This window comes from Vigna unguiculata, chromosome 10, assembly GCF_037176805.1.
Source record: "Vigna unguiculata cultivar grain cowpea cultivar isolate G323 ecotype 2 chromosome 10, ASM3717680v1, whole genome shotgun sequence".
Taxonomy (NCBI): Eukaryota; Viridiplantae; Streptophyta; class Magnoliopsida; order Fabales; family Fabaceae; genus Vigna; species Vigna unguiculata.
Genome location: NC_140801.1, coordinates 50,794,177 through 50,816,108, shown reverse-complemented (window position 1 = coordinate 50,816,108; position 21,932 = coordinate 50,794,177). Strand labels below are relative to the sequence as shown.

General features: G+C 30.6%; 2 protein-coding genes across 2 annotated transcripts; both read right to left on the bottom strand.

Moving 5' to 3' along the window:
• Nucleotides 1–7,018: 7,018 nt before the first annotated feature.
• On the bottom strand, nucleotides 7,019–10,143 carry LOC114165754 (Subtilase family protein). Its single transcript, XM_028050325.2, has one exon. The coding sequence runs from the start codon at nucleotides 10,028–10,030 to the stop codon at nucleotides 7,700–7,702; it is 2,331 nt and encodes a 776-aa protein (XP_027906126.2). The 5' UTR covers nucleotides 10,031–10,143; the 3' UTR covers nucleotides 7,019–7,699.
• Nucleotides 10,144–16,250: 6,107 nt separating this feature from the next.
• CCX4 (cation calcium exchanger 4) lies at nucleotides 16,251–18,862 on the bottom strand. Its single transcript, XM_028051654.2, has one exon. It carries the CDS (start codon nucleotides 18,550–18,552, stop codon nucleotides 16,600–16,602), a length of 1,953 nt encoding a protein of 650 aa, XP_027907455.1. The 5' UTR covers nucleotides 18,553–18,862; the 3' UTR covers nucleotides 16,251–16,599.
• Between the last annotated feature and the right edge of the window lie 3,070 nt (nucleotides 18,863–21,932).

Here is a 21,932-nt window from a genome sequence, read left to right as displayed (position 1 = left end):
GTGATGTGAGTGACATTGATAGACACAAGGGTTGACTTAAAATAATAGCAACGCATCTTTGGGGAAACGCAAGTTTTTTTACATCAAACTGTTGTTTTTGTAAGTTCATAATAGGTTATGTTTTTGGAGTGAAATAAAGAAAACAATTAAAAATAAAAAATAATAGTATAAAAAAGATAAAAACAACATAGTTTGTTTGAAAAAAAAAAGTACATTCTTTTCATTTAATTTTTTTATGATTCATTTGCTTTCATGGAAATAGTGTAGCATCTACTGAGAAAAGAAGAAGATTAGAAATAACAATATTGATTTGAAGTGATGTCTGAAGAAAGTTTTGTAATTTCATATTGGAAGTTTCTGTGCTGAAATATAATATTTTTTCGTGAGGATCACACAAATATCTCTTTTACAGATTTTTTTTTTTCTTACATACATTATGAAAATACGTATTTTATTTCACTTCTCTTTATTATTTCTTCTCTGCTCTACCAGACAAATCTGTGAAAAATGAAAATATCTGAGTAAAAAAATGCACGAAATTTTAAATCAACGCATGCATTTGATTTTTTTGTTATCAGCTCGCATGCATTTGGTTATAAACTCAAATATTTTTCTTTCAAAACAGCATTTGTCTTGAATATAATTTGCTGTTGTAACATTTTTTTAGTTATCTGATGTAACATTTTTTGTTAGTTATCTTAATGTACCTTTGGGAGAAGATTGAGGTTTGATGATTGATGGTTAGTTTAATAATGAAATAGGGTTAATGCAAGTCTTTAATTTGAGGAATTATAATATTAAGTGTGGCATCAGCGAATAATAATGGCCAGCAGGAACTGCCATGTTGCTATATACAAAAATATCAACAAAAAATAATTACGTTGTAGTATTTTAAGATTATAACATAAAAACTTTGATGATAATTTATAATAATATATTTGTAAGTGATGCATGGGCTAGTAGAAGTCATTTTCAAAGATCCCATGATTGATTTTTTTAATCATATATATGACTTTAGTTTTCTGGAGTGCAATTGAAATTATTTTTATTAACTTTTTTAGTTTAATTATGTTAATTTTTATAACACAAAAGAATGAATGTAATTGAATTAAAATATTATATATATTTATTTTGAAAGTTTGAGAATAAAAATATATTAAAATTTTATAAAAATTTAAGATAAAGAACATATTTAATCAACAAATTGAGTCATAAAACCAAAAATGTAATAGTGATAAGTTGGTAGGAGATTATATGATGAATGAAAGTGGTGCATGTTTAAGCAATTGGTTGTGATGTTTGAGTATGATTTGAAGGAAGATGATCTTAAAAGGGCTTTGCTTGTGAAGGTAGCATTACTGATTTTGGAGGGTGGGCATGGCAGCAGCAGAGAAAGGAATTGGCGTTTAGGGTTTGGAATTTGGAGTACAGTCCACATGGCCACTGGGTTTTTCTTGCGTGTAACAGTTTGCATAAACACAAGCAGGTGGCGTGCATGGCCTTGTCACATGGATGGACGTGGCTTCCCACGCAGATTTTTTTTTTTGTTCATCTTAATTAATTTGTAGTAACTCTGGAAGTTTTGGTATTTTTTATTTAACTGTTGTTAAGAAAATTTATTCTATTAAATTTGTAAGGGCTGTTCGTTTGGAAAGATGGTACTCTTGAAATCAATTAGGGAGTGCGATTCATAAAAATAATAAAAATAATATATTTCATTGTATGAATTTAAATTGATTACCGAGTGCGGATTTAAGAGATGTATCATTTTTTTCATCCACCATCTGATGAGCAGTTAGAGAGTAAGGAGCGTTTATTCTCGATTTTGCCCTTTCTGTCGTTGTTGCGTGAAGTTTGTGAATGTACCGGTGTTGTCAGTGTTGCAGGGGCAACAAGTGTTGGGGTGGTGAGTGGATGGTGGTGAGCGAGGTTGTCGCGGTAGTGGTGAGGTGTTGTGGTGTTGGGGTTGGCACCGGTGGCACCGGTGTTGTGTTAGTGAGGAGTCATGGTACCGGTTACGTAATCGGTGCCTTGTTTTTAAAAATAAGGGGCGACACCGGTTACGACACCGGTGTCGTTGATTTTCTTTTTTTTTTTTTACGTTTTTCTTAACTTCTTTTGACTTTTTTTTTAATTTTTTTAACTTTTTTTTACATTCATAAAAATTTAATTTTTTTTATTTTAAAATTTTATATAATTTTAATATTTTTTTTAATTCGTATTAATTAATGATAATTATTTTTATAACATCAAATTACAAAATCATTCTTTTTTTTTACACAAGGGTATTATGGTAACTTAATAAATATATCTATTTTAACATATAATTTTATCTATCACATCAATCAAATCTTTCACTAACTTTCATAAAAATTATCTCCAAATCCACTCACTTTACCCTCTAAATCCACTAAAAAAAACACAAATATCCATCCACCTAAATCTATACAAATCCATCTTCACACTCTCCCCCATCTTCATCTACACAAAGGAACACACCCTAAAAGATGTTTTGTTTTATTTCTATCTGTCTATTCTTATTTGATTTTTGTTATTGATGAGATGATGCAATGTTTTTTATCTCTAATTTACCGATTTTTTTATCTTTATTTATTTATTTTGTTTTAATTTTTTTGTTAACTTGTTTTCAGAGAAGAGTATCAATCACGTGTTAAGAATAAAATAAAATATAAAATATAAATTTTCTTTTAATGCTCAACATAATAAATTTTCTAATAAACACTTAATTAAAGATACTTAAAATTTAACTAAAACTGTTTTTAACTAATATCAATATCAAAAGAATATTCTTACATGTTTTCTCTTGAAAATTAAAATATATTAATTTTTAGTATAATCAACTGATTAAACTTATTTTTTATTTATTAATATTATGTTGATCAATCGAATTTTATTTGTTAAAATGTGTTCTTAAATATTTGAGGTATAAATTTTCATTAAATATGTTACAAAAATATATAATTATTTTTGTTTAGATATATGAAAAATGATATTTTGTGAAAAGGAGATAGGTATGAAGTTGAATAAAAAGAAAAGATGTTTGAAATTATAATTACTTTGAAGAAAATATACAAGAACTAATAAAAAGCTTCCAATACATTGACTTTACTTTTGCTTTAACATAATTTCTCTTAACCTAAATAAATTGACTTTTACATTTTTTTTTCAAAGAAAGTTATACATTTAAATAAAATAATCAAATAAAGTTTAAAAATATATCCAAAGAGATAGAAAACATATAATTAGTCAAATTAAAAAAGTTAGCAAGATTTTTGTTTTACTTTCTCACGTATTAAATCTAATCCTCATATAATTCAATCAAAAAAATCCTTATTTTAAAAAGAACAAGTTTGCACAAAATAAAGTGTTATTTAACAAAATCAAGTAATTGTTTTGTTTACATTTTAAGTAATTACATTATTTTTTTCATTATACTCTAAATGAATATTTTAGATGTAAGATTCTATTAAATAAAAATTAGACTAAAATAATAGGTTATAGAAAATAGAGTAAGAAAAAAAAGAGACAAATTTTTTAGATAAATATATAAAAGGAAAACTAAAATTACTATGTCCCAAAATAAACTATATTATTTATAATATATCTAGAATAATTATTTGAAAAAAAACTATAAAGTAGTTTAAAAATAATATAGTGAATACAAAAATAAATAATGAATTACATTTACGATGAATACGTTTTTTCCATAAATTTAGTAAATAATATTTATTAAATTCTATTTAGTAAACAATACATTTATATCGTATTAGTTTGAAGGTGATTATTGTTCACAGTTAATAGAAAGCGCTAATTTTTTAAATTTTTTAAATTTTTTTATTGAATTAAAAGCGAGGTAAAAGAATGATTAGCCAAATGTACCTCATGATTAAATCATGCACAGAGGTTGTGGATCCAAGGCCCACATTAGACAAAATATGTTCAACACAAGAGTTTGGGAGTTTCTCCCTGCACCTCCAATCCGTTTCATTAGACATATTACGAATTTCAATATCAATTTCATTTTTATGTTAGTTTAAATTTTTTAGTTTTTAAATTTATAGTTATTTTTTATATTTTAAATTTGTTATAGATATTATTAATTATAATAATATGTTGTTTACTAATTTTATAATAAAATTTTTATCTATTACGTTATTTTGTTTTATTTTTATAAATTAATTTTGATTTGTTTTTAATAAATATAAAATTATGAAATTAAATAAAAACACATAAATATAAAAAATTCAAACATAAAATAAAATAAAATTATAAAAAAAATCCGTAAAAATTTGAAAAGAAAAGATCGATATCAATATTTAGGGAATTGTACAAAACTTATTTCAACTGGTATATCCGATCACGAAATCCAGTATAGTTTAAAAAAATATTTTATCTATCCTACCAGATGTGGTCATATGATGTTTTTAAAATTTTGAAACATGTTAATACAATAATGTTGCCTTTTGATTAATTATAATAATAATGTTGCCTTTTGTCGGAAACAGATTTTAGGTGAGTTTGTGCACAAGAACTGTTGGGGTTATGGGACATGGTTGGTGGAGCCATTCACTATTATGGGCACAATCACTTTGGATAGATAGAAAAACTTCTTAAAATAATATTCAATCAAAAAGAGAAAAAACAAATTGCTCATGACTAACAGAAATAGAGACACGGAGATTAAATTGAAAACAACATAAAATAAGGGATTATATATATATATATATATATATATATATATATATATATATATATATATATATATATTATTTTCAAATTTTTAACTAATATATCTTCAATTAATACAAAAGTGAATTAAACTATCATCCAATATCTAAAAAAAGTGATAAATAGTAATCATATACGATTTTTTTCCTTATTTTTATAATCATAATAAGAATTTATGTGATAAGTTTACAAATTTATGAATTATTTAGAAAATAATTGAATTTGAGGTTATTAACATTGGGATAATGATTTTTTGACTACTAAATTTTGACAACTTTTTCTTACAACATGAGAAGACCTCTTCTAAGTGTTTTGAAATATTAGAATGAGAAAATAGAAAAATGGAAAACCACTTAGAAAATGTAAAGAGAAAGTTATCAAAATTTAGTAATCAAAAAATCATTTTTCATTAATGTTGTGTTGGAGTCATGTCAAAATTATATCAAAGACAAAAAAATATCTTTAAAATTAGACACTTTACATATACATATATCATACGAATATGTATGTGTGTCAATGTTCGATACGTGTCGAACACGAATACAATATTATTTTGATATAGCAGATTCAAACTTCATATGTACGTAGTTCGTGTGTCAAAAAAGAGTTATAAATAATTCATTGGTTACATAAACGAGTGCATACCTCCTCAAACCCTGCATGTTTATAAACATGATTGTATGCGACATCACCAAAATTATGAGTCACAAACTCCACCACATCCAAAAACACGAGTCCTCCATGTTGAGAATTCTTTTTTTCAGTTTTTAAGATTTATTTTAAGTCTTTTAGAATGGATTGGATGAACTTGAATTTTTAATAATATAAAAAAGAGTTATAATTAATTTATTATATTAAGTCATCAATATATAAAATTATAAAAACTATTTATATTTAATTTTATAAGTTTAATAATAATAATAACAATTTTATTATTTTTTATTATCATAAAAAGTAAACACACATGTGTTTAGAGAATGTGTTTTCTTTCACCTATCGATGATAATAATAATAATAATTATTATTATTACTAGCGTATACACAGGCGCGATAGCGCATGTGTATACGCATTTTTTTTAATATGCATGATATTATATTAGTAGTTGATGGTATTGTAATGTTATTAAGTTAATAAAAAAAATAATATTATATTTATCAAAAATAAAGTTAAATGTATGGAGAAAGGTTGATGAATAGGAAAAAAGAAGAAGGACATAAGTAAATAGTTTTATTAAAATTTGTAAAAGTAACCATTAATTTTAAAAAATTAAACAAATAATTACATTTGTAAAGGGTAAAGTTGAAATTATGAAATATGGACACAAAAGAGGAGATCCCCTTTATATATAGTTATAGATTATTATATTTTATTCTAATTACTTGATAAAATGATAATCAATCATTTAATTTTATCAATTTAATATTTTTTAAATTTATTAAACCTATCAAAACACTATCTATTCTCGTAAACTTTACTTTTTTCATTTCCCTTTCACTTTTTTCTTAATCTAAACAATCTCATTTACACTTCAATTTTCTTGGAATCACTCAAATTCAATCCCTCGAAACTATCTTCAAATACCAACACAGGCTAAAAGATAAAAAGAAAAGAAAAAGTTGATTTTTTTATAAACAATAAAAATTATATTCACCAAGTCACTTTAGTAAAATTAAGATTTTCACCGAAATTTTGACTAGTTTGTAACACATGACTTTTCATTTTAATTGCTAGAATCGTTAAAGTTAAAATTATAAACATATGGTCGAAGGAATCAATTTTACACTTTCACTCTATTTGAAGTTTTTATGACGGGTTATAAAAGTTTGTTTTACATTTAATTTAACTCTACCATATTCATATTTAATTTGAATGAAACTAAATTGACTGCTTTGTTTCCATGTATTTTTACTTCTCATGTTAAGAAGATTTCTCCACATTTGCGCTCTGTTCTTTTTATCCTCTCTTTCACCAGTTTTAGCATAACTTGTGAACTTATCAGGCCCTCCTTTTATCACTGATTACTAAACAATTTGTAAAACACACAACACCATATTCATATATAATCTGCATCCACCACAAAATTTCTTTTTAACTCTTTTGACAGTATCTTTCATTCTCTCTTATTTGTTAGAAGAAAAATAACTTTGTGACAGATAAATATTTGACATCTTTCTGATTTCTATTTTTTTCATTTTCTCATTCTTCTTGTTAGAAATACAAAGTTAAGACAAATTTACTCATAAAAATTATCAAATGATACTCAAATGGTTACAAAGAAACTTTTTCCTCGTCATTAAGAATATGCATGTTGAGTTTTCAAGGATGATACATATAACTAATTACATACTGATACGTAACCAGATAAATATGCAGAAGCACAACAATCATCCAAATCACAATTCCTGACAAAGATTATAATTTAGCCCCATGGTTTATTCGAAGCCATTCATCATCTACTTCAATGTTGTCCCCACTACACTTGCAGGAAACAGCATACTCTAAAAGTGTTTTGTAGTTTTTACAACAAGCTTACACAAAATTACAATAACCTGGGACTTCTAATAAATCCACAACCTGTGAATGATGTGTTTCCACAGCAACACCACAGAGCAATTGAAATGGATGATAATCAGAGTCCATGATGACTCCTTAAGAAAAGGCACGAAAAATTCAAATGTTGTCCTAGGTTTTTCAGCAAAGCCAGAGTTGCAGTGCTGCCATATATATCTCCTTCTGCACTTGCAACATTCTGAACTGAACCAACCATCTTACAAATCACATCTCATTCCCAGTTATTACTTCATCACCATAAATTATTGGAATCCCTTCACCGACCACTTCAAAGTTGTTATTTGCAGCTTGTACACTAAAAAAGGAGAAAAAAAAAAATAGAACGATACTAAATCTAAATCCTTAACCTGGGTGGGAATGATGTGTCTCCATAGCCATTCAAAAGGATGATGAGGAATCACCATTCAATCTCCATGTAACAGCAATTGGACTCCTCACAACGTGACTTCCATCACTCCATTCAATTGACCCAAAAGTGGCAGAAACCTGGGACGTGATTCTACTAAAAGCAACCTCAAAAGCCTGTGTCTTGTTTTCAGCACTGAACACAAGTGTGGTGGGGGACACTGTAACAGCAATACCAGGTGGAGCATTCACTTTCACAGTGTAGACAGCATCAACTACACTTCCCACATTAGTAACAACCCTTTTATACTTGACCAAATTGTTTCCCTCACCCAACTGCACAGCGAAAGAAGGGTAATTCAAATCACCGGGACTAGCAAACCTACCCTCTTTCTCTTCACAAACGTTTGCTGCAGGGTCTCTAGTGAAAACCGCAATCTGATATGCATCATACCCAATAGAGCACAAAAACGCCAAATAGTCATCGATATCAGAATCATAAACCAACCCAGGGTTAAGAGCCCTATTGGGATCAACATGACCAGCCCCATGGACAAACGGATTTGAGTCCTTACCAGTTCCAAGATCCTTAATATTCTCTCCAGAATTATCCACAGTATAAGCAGTTGTGATCAAAGCAGACTTAACAGCCGCAGGTGACCACTCTGGATAGGCTTTCCTAAGCAATGCAGCAATGCCACTGACATGAGGACACGACATAGAAGTCCCCGAAATAATGTTAAACTCGACCCTCCTAGGATCAATGTCCAGATCCGTAGGCCCCACTTTCCCAGTCCACCCTGCCAAAATGTTAACACCGGGAGCAATGACATCAGGTTTGAGAATCTCCGGCGTGAGACGGTTGGGTCCACGGCTAGAAAATGAAGCAACTTGAGGAGCAGAAGGAGAACCCCCAATCACAGTTCCTTTAAACTCAATAGTCGCAGTTGGGTACTGACTCGACCTTATATACTCCTTGATCGCATCCCCTGCAATTTGACCCACCATGGTAGCTGCCAAAAGATGTGCATCAGCAAGAAGCTCTTCACCATTCTCCGGAGGGTTAGTCAAAATCATTCCCAACCCACCGGCAAGCTTCACTGCACTCCCCTTCTCAACCCTAGCATTCCCACCCCTGTCGCAAACAACAATCTTCCCCTGAACTTTAGAAGGTTGCAGAGACCCCATGTAACAGTACCTGTTCCCAGCATCTCTAGCATATATTAATGGAAGCTTAAAATCAGGCAAACTTTCACCGTAATACAAAGACACCCCACGGAAAACCCTCCCATCTCCGAGAACAACAGTAGCAGGAAAATCTCGATCGATTGTGGAAGCTCCAACGGTTAAAATCCATGGTGCGATGTTCACGGCAGTGGAGGGACCAGGCCCTGAGTTCCCAGCGGAACACGAAACCAGAACATTGTGACGAGCAGCGCCGAAAGCTCCCAGAGCGATCGAATCACGGAAATACTGCGGCGAGTAACCCGACGCACCGACGGAGAGCGAAATCACGTGAACTCCGTCGGCGACAGCCTCGTCCATGGCGGCAAGGATATCGGAATCAAAGCAACCGTATTGCCAGCAGATCTTGTAAGCCGCGATTCTCGCTTTTGTGGCCATTCCTCTGGCTTCGCCTTGAGCGTAATGAAACAAACTGGCGTTGGAAACGACGGCGCCTGCGGCTGTGGAAGAGGTGTGCGAGCCGTGGCCTTCGGTGTCTCGCGGAGACTTCGATTCCTCGGATTCATCGATTGGTCCGTCGAGGTAGGCTTCGTAGCCTTTGTAGAAGGCTTTGGCGCCGATGATTTTTTTATTGCAGGAGGAAGCGGGGAAGTCGCGTGAGGCTTCGCAAGATCCTTTCCATGTGGAGGGAACAGGAGAGAGGTTGTCGTCGTTGAAGCTCTTCAACTCCGGCCATATTCCGGTGTCGAGGATGCCGATGATGACGTCATCCGCGTAGTCGGAGTTGGGCCAGAGGCCGAAGGAGTCGGCGAGGCCGAGGAACCGCGGGGTGTGGGTGGTGTGGGGGTGGCGGACCTGGTCGGGCTCGACGGCGAGGACGGCGGGGTGGCTGCGGAGGTGAGAGAGCTGCGACGGCGTGAGGCGGACGGAGAAGCCGGCGGCGGCGGCGGAGTAGGTGTAAAGGAGGGTGGCTGGTTGGGGGGAGGTAGGGAGGGAGCGGAGGATGGAAGTGTACCAGTGGTGGTGTGTGGAGAAAAGCGTGGGCTTCTGCGATTGCGCCACGTGGACTATGTAGGTTCGTGGAGCGTCCGATGAGGATGAGACAGAAACAAGAACAGACAGAAGTATAAGAAAGAGGAACGATAGAAGAGAGAGGGGAGAGGTGTGAGAAGAAGCCATGAGGAGTGAGAGTGTGTCGTGTTCCTTTAGAATTGGAGCAGTGTTTGTTTAATAAGGTTGTGGTGTCTCATGGGTATGGGTTCGGTTTTATTGGTTGGGTTTCCGTTGATGAAGATAGATCACTACGGTACGTATTTAAACTAAAAACAGGGGAAGGTGAAGAGTCGTTCATGAAGTAATAATAATTGGAAAATTAAGGGTATGGGTCACAGTGGACCCCACCCGAGAAGGTACCTAATAATTGAAGGACGCATGGCCCTTCAAGCTTTGTTCATTTAGATTTTTTGCTAGTAATAGTCCATGTAAAACAATGCTCTTTTGTTTTTTACCCCCAAAAGATTCCACACATAAATTATGGGTAGGGCTCCATCTCCATCTATATATATATATATATATATATATATATATATATATGATATTACAAAGATATTATAGATTGGATTTGCGTAGCAATTTGGTAGTAGTTGACAAGAACGTTGTCCCTTATTATGATATTTTGTTAATTTCTTTGTATTTTATAAAATAAAATTTTGTTTAATATGCTACAAAAAATTTAATGGATACCATATTGATTTGATTTTGCAATAATATTTTAACGTAAAACTCGTTCTGAAATTTGAAGTTTTAATTTTTTACAATTAAGGTTTTGTATTTTGAATTTTAATATATTTATGTCGTAAATATGTAAAATATTTTGAAAACGTTTATAGAGTTATAACATTGTAAAGGATTTATGGGTTTTAGAATATATTTAAAATTATAAAAGATAATGAAAAATAATAAAAAAAATATGATTTGGAATAAGGAAGTAGATGCCAATTCATTGCGTGGACATTACCGGTCTCATAACATTACATTTTAGGGCCTTTTTAGTTTTTCTTTTTCTTTTTCCCACGTATATTCTATATGGTTTTTTTCACTACATTATTTTCTCAAAATGGAAGAAACAATACAAAATTTTAGTATAGTACTACCCAGAAAGATATTTTTCTTTCTACATTTTCAAAGCCTTAAATACACCTGACTCCTGCAGTTTTGCCACAAAATCCAAAATGCAATAGAATCTCTCAATGTACTTTTCTTTTTTGCATAGTGTCATTTTAAACTTAGATCAAATATATATTATTAGCCTTTTCTTAAACGAAACCCAACAGAATTCATTGATGGAAGCAAATGAATGCGAAAATTCTCCACAAATTTTGTTACCTTATTATAAACATTATGTAACTTCCGTAACACTTGTTAGGGGAGATCTAATTCCAAAATTTTCCACTCTTTTAATTTTTAGTATTTTGAAAGCAAAAACTTTTCACCACTTTAAAGTATGTTAAAGTCAATTCACGTGTTCAAGATTAACTCTAAAGACTAACAAGCATGTGCGTTGATTTGGACTGCATAAACCTTATAACAAAAATTACCACTTATGTTACTTCTGAAGAAATGTTGATAAAAAAAGTAGATAAAAGATACGAGATTTAGAAAAATTTATAGAAAAAAAAATAGTTCTTACAAAAGACACACATATACATTACATATAAATTAGTTAATTAACTCCATCTTAAATAAATAAAAAATAAAAAATATTTATGAGTTCACTCATTAACTAAATAAATATAAATATAATATTTGTGTCACTTAAGTCAATAATAATAATAATAATAATAATAATTTTTCATATTTATTTTAGTTAATGTTGACACTATTCTACAACAAATATAAACATTTTTACTTATTAAAAAAAGTTAAAATTAGTGTTGTTCTTACTGGCTTAATGTGTCCTTGTAGTTATATATGTTCATTTACTTCTTCATACCTCGAGCTAATGTGTTCTTACTGTCTCATTGTTGTTATGTCTTATTCCGGTGTGACAGTGAATATCTTTTGGCCAAAGAGTCTACAAAGATATTGTGGTGCTCAAGTTAGTAATATGTTGCATATAAAAATATAGTAATAAATAAATGTATAAACTTAGTGCTCAAGTTACTAATATGTTGTATATAGAAATATAATAATAAATAAATTTATAAACTTACCTCATGAACCATACTATTTATGATACCTATATGGACTTTGACCTTTATAGACCTATAATTTGTAAGTTTACTTTCTTTTAAGGGTTTTTCTACCAAACTAATTATCCTTGTTCTTTTTTTGTCTAATACATTATAACTTATAAGAACTTTTGTCAATGCAAATAATGTGTCGACTAATGTTGACATTGTGATCAAAGTATATCATCCTTGACCTATCGATACAAATTATTATTAGAATAAATGAATCTACTAATGACTAATACTAAATTAAATTTATTAATGTTAGTTAAGTTTATATTAATCTAACATTATCACGTATATTATTTATTAAAGTTAAGTGAGTAGAAAGTTGATTAATCAACGTTATTATTACGGTATCACTATTTTATTTTTATTAACTTTAAAAATATAATATTTTATATCACGAATTTAATTAAAATTTAATTAGTAAATTCTAATAATATTACATTTTGAACAATTTTGAAAACTAATTTAATATTTTGTCGGTATAACTTTCAAAATTATTCCTTTTTATTCTAATAATTATGAAAGATATCAAATTTTATTATAAATTTGTTGTGATTTCTTTCGTATTCTTTTATTTATTTTTTAATAAATTTTTATGTAATAACAAATCATCGATATATTTTGAATATTTGTACAGTTAAAATGTAAAAGTTTATATTTAATATAATTTTATTTGAAAGTAATTATTTCTTAAATATTAGAATAATAACTTCGTAATACTTTCATCAAAATAACAAAATAAAATCGTTGTCAATCTCAAATTCATATCGCTAAAATTAAATTTTTGAGAAGCAAAAACAAAAGGTACACATCGAATTCAGTTTATTTAAACTGAATTTTTCTGGTGTTGTTATGAACTTGTAGTGTCAATCAGGTCTTTTAAAGACATAATCTTCTTAGAAGAAATATTAATTTAATTATATCATTTAAATGTTGATCAAATATCATAGTACTGTTTGATAAAAAGTAACTTTCGGAATCCCTTAAAATTTTAATAGACTACAAAGTCTTACCTTAGTTTAGAAATTTCAACATTTATTAATTTCTTTTATTAGTTTTTTGTTAGGTTTTATTTTTATTAGTTTTATACTATAATGTAATAATGCACTGTCATCTGCAAGTGGACCATTTGGCGTTTTATAATTGGTCTGATTCACTTCTTTTAACACCATGAATTTTCTTTGAAGATATTAAAAGATGTTATATAGGATCATGCAGATTTTTATTACATGTCTTTTAAAATATCAAGATCTTATTATAAGAAATAAAATAAAATATCAAGATTGGTAATTATTAAGAAAGATTATAATATAATACACGGTTGAAGGACACGAGCAATGCATGTGCAAATATTTTAACTAAAGTATTAATAAGAAAATGCAAATAAAATAAAAATTAGTCAACTGCTGTGGACAAATAAATTAAAACACAAATAATTTCACGAACTTCGAAAAGAGGGAAATTAAAAAAGAGCTAATATTTAAAATTTTATAAAACCACATGTATGGTTGATTGAGTTAATTTAAAAAAAGAATCATTAAAATAGTCTTAATGGAACTTGTTACTAAAGTAGACCAAAAAAGTTCCTTCAAAAGAAATAATTAAAAAAGAACTAGAACATTTAATTTATAGTAGTTGGAACAAAAAATTAAGTGCGCATAGACATGTATTAAAAAGAGTTGCACACACCAACATAATTCAAGTGAACTTTACCAAAAACAATGGTATGAATTTAACCAAAACATTATACCAGTTTTATCATTTGTCTCCATTTTTTTTCTTAACAGCAAATAATATAAATATATATAGAGACACTTTAGGGATGTGTCAAACCTTTTACATATCATAATTTTATATTGAAGTTCTTCGATAAATTAAAACAACTTGACAAATGTTTATAGTAAGAAGATTAAAAGCAAATAGAGATCTTTATATATTCAAAATTACAACCTTAAGAATTTTCACTTATAAGTGTTTGTTCAAGTTGGTAACCATTGACAATTACTGAATTTATTCCTATTAGTCCAATGTTAGATTCAAATTTATTTATAAGCTATTTGAGAGCTTCCTTACCAGCAAATAAACATGTGTGTAACATCTTGTTCCCTGATCCTATTACTCAAAATTAAACAGCAAGGTATTGTGTGTCTAGTAAATCACTGCACCTTTGAATACTTCCCCTATGAAATTTTTTGCATAAAACCAATGAAACCTCTAGATTGAGCGGTCTGAGTGGGTTATAACACATGTTTTCTCAACGTCATATTTTGATTAGATGATTTTACGTTATTGATTTGATCCACTCAGTAGGACATAAATTTCAGTCATTATAAGAGAAATGGACATGTGAGACTTTGTATTTCATACATGCCCAAACATTTAATTGTGTCGAAGTAAATATTTCTTCTAGATTCATTTTTCCTTGTTTAAACACAATCTTATTCCCATGGTTTCAAATATTCCAAATAATTGATATCTATAAGTCCTTTCATATTTTATTTTCTTTGTTGTTTAAGATCATTAAAGAAAATTGTTAGAAATGCATATTTAATTGATTATGTTATAATGAACTTATATCCACTCACTTATTAGAAAAGTTTCAAACCATGTTTACGGTTTTACATATTAAGAATAAATAGGTTATATTTTCCTGGTCAACCCACATAAATTACATGACATTTTTACTAATTGTAATTTTTTTCTGCTCAAATATTCTTTTGTTACTATTTTATTTGATATTACATCTCATGTAAAATATTGTTACGATGAACATATCATAATTTTCGCTGACAATTGAAATTTCAAATATAATTTTCCCCGACAATTGGAATATTGGAATTTTAAATTTGTCTCCATCATATTTATGCAACGTTACACCACGCTTTAGTAATTTCACACACTGCATCCATGTGATACAATTAATACAATGACTCAGTTGAGAACTTTAACGAAAAATTTAAATTATTTAACAAATTATTTCAACTTATTTAACCAATCAAGTTTAGTCTATAATCATAAATATATTAATAATTGATTATTCATGTTATCACAAGACTAATTACGAGTATGAGAATTTCAAAAGATCTTTCAATAATTATATAATATTTAAATGTATTATAATTGATATATTTACTTAGACATAAATTTAATCAACAATTATACCAATTTAATAAAAAACGTTATACTAATTAAACTAAAGTGTTATTGTCTAAGAAATAAATTAATATCAAATAAAAATACAGAATAAATATACCCCACTTGGAGATTTAGGGTTATCATTTTTCAAAAAAAAAAATTAAAGCATGTGCTAACCTGATAGAAAGATAAAAACCACCCAAGGTTGCATTAAATCTCTTCTGAGATATTTTTTTGGGTATTTAAGATGACTGTACAGAAAGCACCATCACCTTCTTATGAAGGGCCAACACATGTTTGCACTCATAATAACTCATAACAATGTTGAGGGTCTACATTTTACTTTTTATTTTTTATTATATTTCTTTCTTCTTCTTTTTTAAAATTTGCTTCTTTCCACAAATGGAGTAAAAGGTAATCAAGTTCTAAACCTAGGTAACACAACAAAAAAACAACAAAAAACACAAATAATATTTCTTTATGGAAGGGTCATTCACTGAATTTTTTTTGCCATCCATGGTAGTTGCCAAGTTTACTAAAATATACTGCATGATACTAAACAGATGCATCAGGCACACAATAGAAAAGAATAAAACAAAAATAAATGAACAGTCTAGGAAAAAGTGAACGAGTTTATAACAAATTTTATTTATTTATGATGACATAAAGGATTATATAAGGGTTAATAAATTCCGTGAAAAGAGTAAGAGCTAAGAAGAATTCTAAATTACGTATTAATCACTTTATTTAAGGCAAACCTATGTTGGGAGGAAAAAAATAACTCTAGAAGATGTTCATAGGTTGATGTAATAATTACATTGGAGTTGATCCTCAAATTGATAAAAAAATCAAGAGCATAAAGATTGCATTATTCTTTACCCAAACTCTGTACATAATTTTATTTTCATCCAATTAAATGATTATGCATATATTGTATATATAATAGAGATATCCTATTTAGTATTTATATTTTATAACACAACAAAATCGTAGAAATTATGATATATTGATATCATTCGCAGATATGGACCTATAAAATGTATATATATATGCAAGAAACAAAGATGAATTCATTCACAAACAGTGTTAGACTACTGAAATACCAAGTGCCCTAAAAGGAAAGTGGTCATCATTCAATTGCACTCAGCCTAGGTATTCAATTTCCAACAAATTTAAAGTATTGTCAGTTCCATCGACGTGTAATTTGGATATACAATAATGGCATTTTCAGCTGGTGCAGTGATTTATCCTTGCTATATAGAGACCAATATTTTCTTTCTTTGATTTCTTTTATCAGCTGTCACCATAATCATAGCACAGGACCAGCCCAGAGAGATATAGAAAACATGCTAATTTAGATCCATTGCGATAAAATCAACTTAAACCAGCAGCTGTCATAAATCCCATTGCAGTGCATATCCTGAAAGAAAGAAATACCACATAAAGGGTGATGAGACCCATTCCTAACGTTCTGTTAGGATGCATGTTCTTGGTAGGTAGCAAAACAAGTGCATATAGCAGTCCTGCGATCAGAAATCCCATGGTGTAAAATAAGCTGCTATCTTCAGGAAGCACGTACAAAGAGGGTTTCTTAGACCAGGCACCAAGCAGCAGCGAGATTCCCAAACCAATAAGTGTGTTGAACATAGGACCTGCATAGCATCCAGATAAAGCAATCTGAACTCCATCTTCTCCATCCAATGCCAATGCAATATTTGACATCAAATCTCCCATTGAATTTCCCCATGCTAATACAGTTAACCCCAAGATGGATGGGTTAATTCCGAAAATTACACCAAATGCTACCAATAGAGCCACAAGCTCGTTTGCTATTATGTAGAACCACACTATGCTCATGATGAATCCTCCAAGTACCCAAGCAAGCAAAAACTGGCGTGGTGGATGATCAGAGACTGTGTATTTATAGGCCAGAACACCAAATGTGCATCCAAGAGCAACACCAACACAATAAGAAAGAATAACACCATGATTACTCACATTGTCTCTGGTGTTAAACAAAAGGCCAAGGAGAATGGGAGACAATGAAGCACTGATGACAGCATAAGGTTTTGACCATACTTCTTCATTGACCATTGGAATTGTGAATCGCCTGGGAATAGCAAGTGGAATCTCCATCAGCAGAAAAAGTTTTGAAACTGAGAAGGACGCTCTGGTGTTCTCCCCAGACCCATCACTCCATCCCCAGGGAGGCCTTTCATCATCCAAAAAGTTGATTTTGCTGCTTTGATTTGAATATATTGCCACATTTGAAGACCACATCCACTGGGGCAACGATGGAGGGAGGCGGGGAGGATCGCTTTCAGTGTCTTCAAGCAAAGAGCTATACATCGGAATATCATCTTCCACGCCCAGAGAGAACACACTTCCCTGGACAGGAAGCAATGGTGTCACAACATCTAATTTCAATCTCTGTGCATGCTTCCTCAATATCTCATTCGCAGCAACAATGAACGCATACACAAAATAAATGGATACAAAAGCAATGGCCGCCATAACACCCACCTTACCAGCAACCAGAATCAAAAGCAGCGAAAACAGAGTCAGGAGAAAGAAACTCACATCCCTTATAAAGCATCTTCGATCAATTCCAACCTCCTTCTCCGCAACGCATAGCGACACAGTTCCAACAACAACAGTGGTAACAAAAAGAGCACCACCCAACACACTGTTAAGACCAACCTCACCACTTTCAGCACCCACAAAAGAAGCTATACTAGCAAACACATCAGGTGCTCCATTCCCAAGTGGAAGCAACACAACCCCAGCTACGGTTGGTGGCAATTTCAAGAGCCTTGACAAACTCTCAAGTGAAGGGCAAAAGTAGTCTGCAGCAGTGTTCCCCAAGAGATAAAACAAAGCAGCAAGCCATACAACCAACCCTAGATAACCAAAAACTCTAAAACCCTGACATGTACAATAGAAAAATTTCAAGTAATCAAGATACCCATCAGAAGAGCACTGTGGATTCACCTTTAAGAATTCACAGGGACTGGCATAACCATCATGGTGGACAAACCCAGAACAAAATCCAGAATTACTCGCACCTAAATCATCCTCACCGGCAACACTTGAAGTATTGGCACCGATTTCAACCATTCGACGGTGAATCACAGAAGACCCATCTCTAAAAATCGCATTTTGAGGCAACTTGTGGCCAACAAAATAGGAGGATTGCCTAAGAATCGGGTTGCGAATGATGTCGTCCCGATTGTAAAAGAAGAAAAACAAAACCCCAACACACAAAACGTTGAAAACCCCACGAAAACTTCTATTTTGTGCACCAAAAAAGGTATTTGGCGCTTTCATTTCCAATATTGATATCCAAGGAAGGAGTTTTGGGTCCGAATTATGAAATCCCAGAGACGAAAAATAGTCTAGGGTTTCGATCTCTAAAAGGAGGAACGGCACGCGAAAGAGAGAACTGAGGGGAAAACGGAGAGGGGAAAGATGGCATTACAGAGAAGTGAAGTGAGAATTAAAGAATAATGAAGCTTACCCGATGAATCGAAGAAGCAGAGTAGGGTTCAGAAAAGGTACTGCTTTGGGGTTTTCGATGTTCCTTCGCCTTCCACCAAAGGAAAACCTTGTTAGCTACCCACACAGATACTATGTTTTTTTATTTTATGATTTTCATAAATTTTTATCTTGTGATTACAGTCCTAATTATGTTTTTCTTTAATTCTTAACAATTTTGTAAATTTTAATTGTTTAGACATCTAGTTTAATTTAATTTAATTGTTATATTGTAAATGTTATTTGTTCTATTTTCCCTTTTCCCTATTAAAACTCTTTCAAGATGTGTATTAGGGTTTAACACCTTATTGTTAATGGTTCAAATCATCTGACCTAATCTTAAAAAAACACATTACCTAATCTTAAAAAAGTACCTAAAACGAGACATACTAAGGACCAAGGACTATATTAAAGTTTATTAGTTTCTTTGTGAGAAAAGAATAAAGTGAGCAACACGTTTTAAAACTTTTTACCTAATTTTTTAAGACTTGTCCTGTGACATTTGTCTCATTGAAAGAGTAGTAGTTATGAATTGTAATGATGCCTAAACTTTGATATAAAAAAACAATTGTTGAAAAACAAAATTGATATTAGCTATTCCCATCATTTTGTCTTTCTATGTTTCCATCGAGTTTGTTAGTTTGTTCGAATAATATAATTAGATGTACTGTCATGATATTATAAAACATTTTTAATATACTTATAAATAATATTTTATTATATAATAACTTATTATTAATATAACTCGTATATTACAAGGCTTAGGATGCCGTATTACATTTGAATTATGGATAACAATGATGTAATGTTTTTTTTTAATTAGTTTTTTCGAACAAGCTTATACTTATGAACATTTTATAAATTAAATATTCTCTTTCAAATAATGGTTTTATTATTACTAGCCACTTTATTGTCTTATATGTTATTTTATCTAAAAATAATTTAAAATTATTTTATAAATATCAAGTCCAAAATCATTCAAAATCAAGAAATCAAATATTATCGGATAATAATATACAAAATGATTTGGTCTGAGATGTTTAAAATAAACAATCAACAACATATAATTCGACATGATGAACAAGATATATGATAAGAAAAAGACTCAAGCATTCATGAAAAAATGCCATAAATTTTGAAAATGTTGTTCTATTCAACACAGGAGTTACATATAATTGTTACACATGAAAACATATTTTTCACAAAAGTGATCTATCCTTAGATACGGGGATGAATACTATATAACGAAACTCCTCACCAGAAGAAGGGTTGAATTTTACAAAAAGTTACCTAATCATAACTTTAACTAAATAAAAAAAGTTATTTTAATCCAAACTAGCACAACTCAACGTAAAAGAGTGACTCAAATTTCTCTCAAACCCACTAGAGTAAAGGGTCAACTGCTACTAAACCCAAAAAGAGATTCTTAAAATTGGGCTCCTGTTATTTGTACTCTCCTCCCCTTTACTTTTTTTTTTTTTTTTTTTAAGAAAAACTCTTGTTTCCTTTGCACTCACAGCTCTTTTCCTTACTATACGTTCTTTTCACTCCCTCAATTTTTGTGAAAATGATTTTAATACCAGAAATACTAATTTTTTTGTATCCAATTAAATTAAAAATAGTTTTGATTTTCAAATATTATAATAAAATTTTGGTAGGATATGCCTCTTCAACAAAAAAAATAATATTTAACTTTTGGAAAAACTATTTTATCAAATATGGTTGGTTTTCATGCTCTAAAAGTGTTTTTACAAATGTTAAGAAAACAAAAATTTATTTCAAAATGCACGTTTTATAATGTAAAAAAAGTGTGGTTAAGAAATATTTCTCACAGATAAATGTATTTTGTGAATAAAAGAAAGTGTAAATAGCAAGAGCCTAAATTAAACCTTAGGTCCAGCCCATCATTGTAAAAAAAACTAACATATGGATTGAGATCTTTTACAACTAATAGTACAAAGGTTGAAATATTATTGACGACTGACTATGTTAAGAGACAACTACAAACTAAAAAAAAAAAACTTCATAAAAAGAAAAGTCAAACAAGGAACTTGATTATAAGGTATGAAAAAGACAATGAAAATACCAAAATAATAATTTTTCATCTTATTATTATTGTACCTTGAGATATTTTTGGTGAAAATAGGCCAAAATATATAAGAAAAGCTGTTTTACAAGTATACTTTATATATAAAGTTGACACGTCACATATAAGAGTACACAAATTTTGTAGCTTTATTAGCTGTATAATTTTCCGAAGATTTGATGGGTGTAAGTATGAGACACAAGAAATTAACGTAAGATTGTGACATTACAGGTCAAAACAAATACACAGTAGAATAGATTAGATTGTTTTGGTTGTTTGTTTCTCCATGCCCTTCTGTGCTGAGCCTTTGTTTTTAGGGTTCATCTAAAGAACTCTCTAGAATCCCACAGTAGACGGAGTCAAAATTGGTTCTTCATATGTACTTTCTGGTAACTGTTCCAGTAAAATCTACGGCACAATTCTGGAAACAACAGATTCGTTGGCAACCTACAATCACGGGAACCATTATGATGATGACCTAATTTTGCCACCCAATAATTGCCCAATTGGTTTTGAACAGCACATAAACAATTCTGACAATATGACAAACAAATGATGGATGGTTCATGAGGCTATTTTTATAATGTTAATCAGACCATTAAATTAATCTGTTGAGCTAATCAGAGCAAAGTGAAGAAGAACCCTTTTAACTTATTCAATAATTAGATAAACTACTTTCCCGGAAAGGGTGGAAAAACACACAATTGATGGAAAATTTTGGACGCTTGTTGGAGGAAGCTACCAACCCTTTTCAAAGAATAAGACAGTCAAATTTTCTGATATTATATTAACTATCATCCTAACTGGCAGGAACTTCAACTCATATCTTCCTCAAGTACACCAACATTGACATGAGTTATACAACCATTGGTCTCATTTCTCAACTTCTCAACTGGGTAGTAACCTCTCATCACTACGTAAGACAATCAAGTTGCACTTGCAACCGGAAGCCAAACCATTTTTTCTTCACTTTCTCTCCAAATTAGAAAAAGTTTAATTCTTTGGTTTTTGAAAGAAAAACTGAAGACACTTTTATTGAGTTCAGTTTGCATGGTCAGTATAAATATCTTTCCACAGAGAAACTCTT

What these genes read in the sequence shown, in the direction of transcription:
- LOC114165754 (XM_028050325.2), bottom strand. Translation starts at nt 10,030, where the DNA reads ATGGCTTCTTCTCACACCTCTCCCCTCTCTCTTCTATCGTTCCTCTTT.
- CCX4 (XM_028051654.2), bottom strand. Translation starts at nt 18,552, where the DNA reads ATGAAAGCGCCAAATACCTTTTTTGGTGCACAAAATAGAAGTTTTCGT.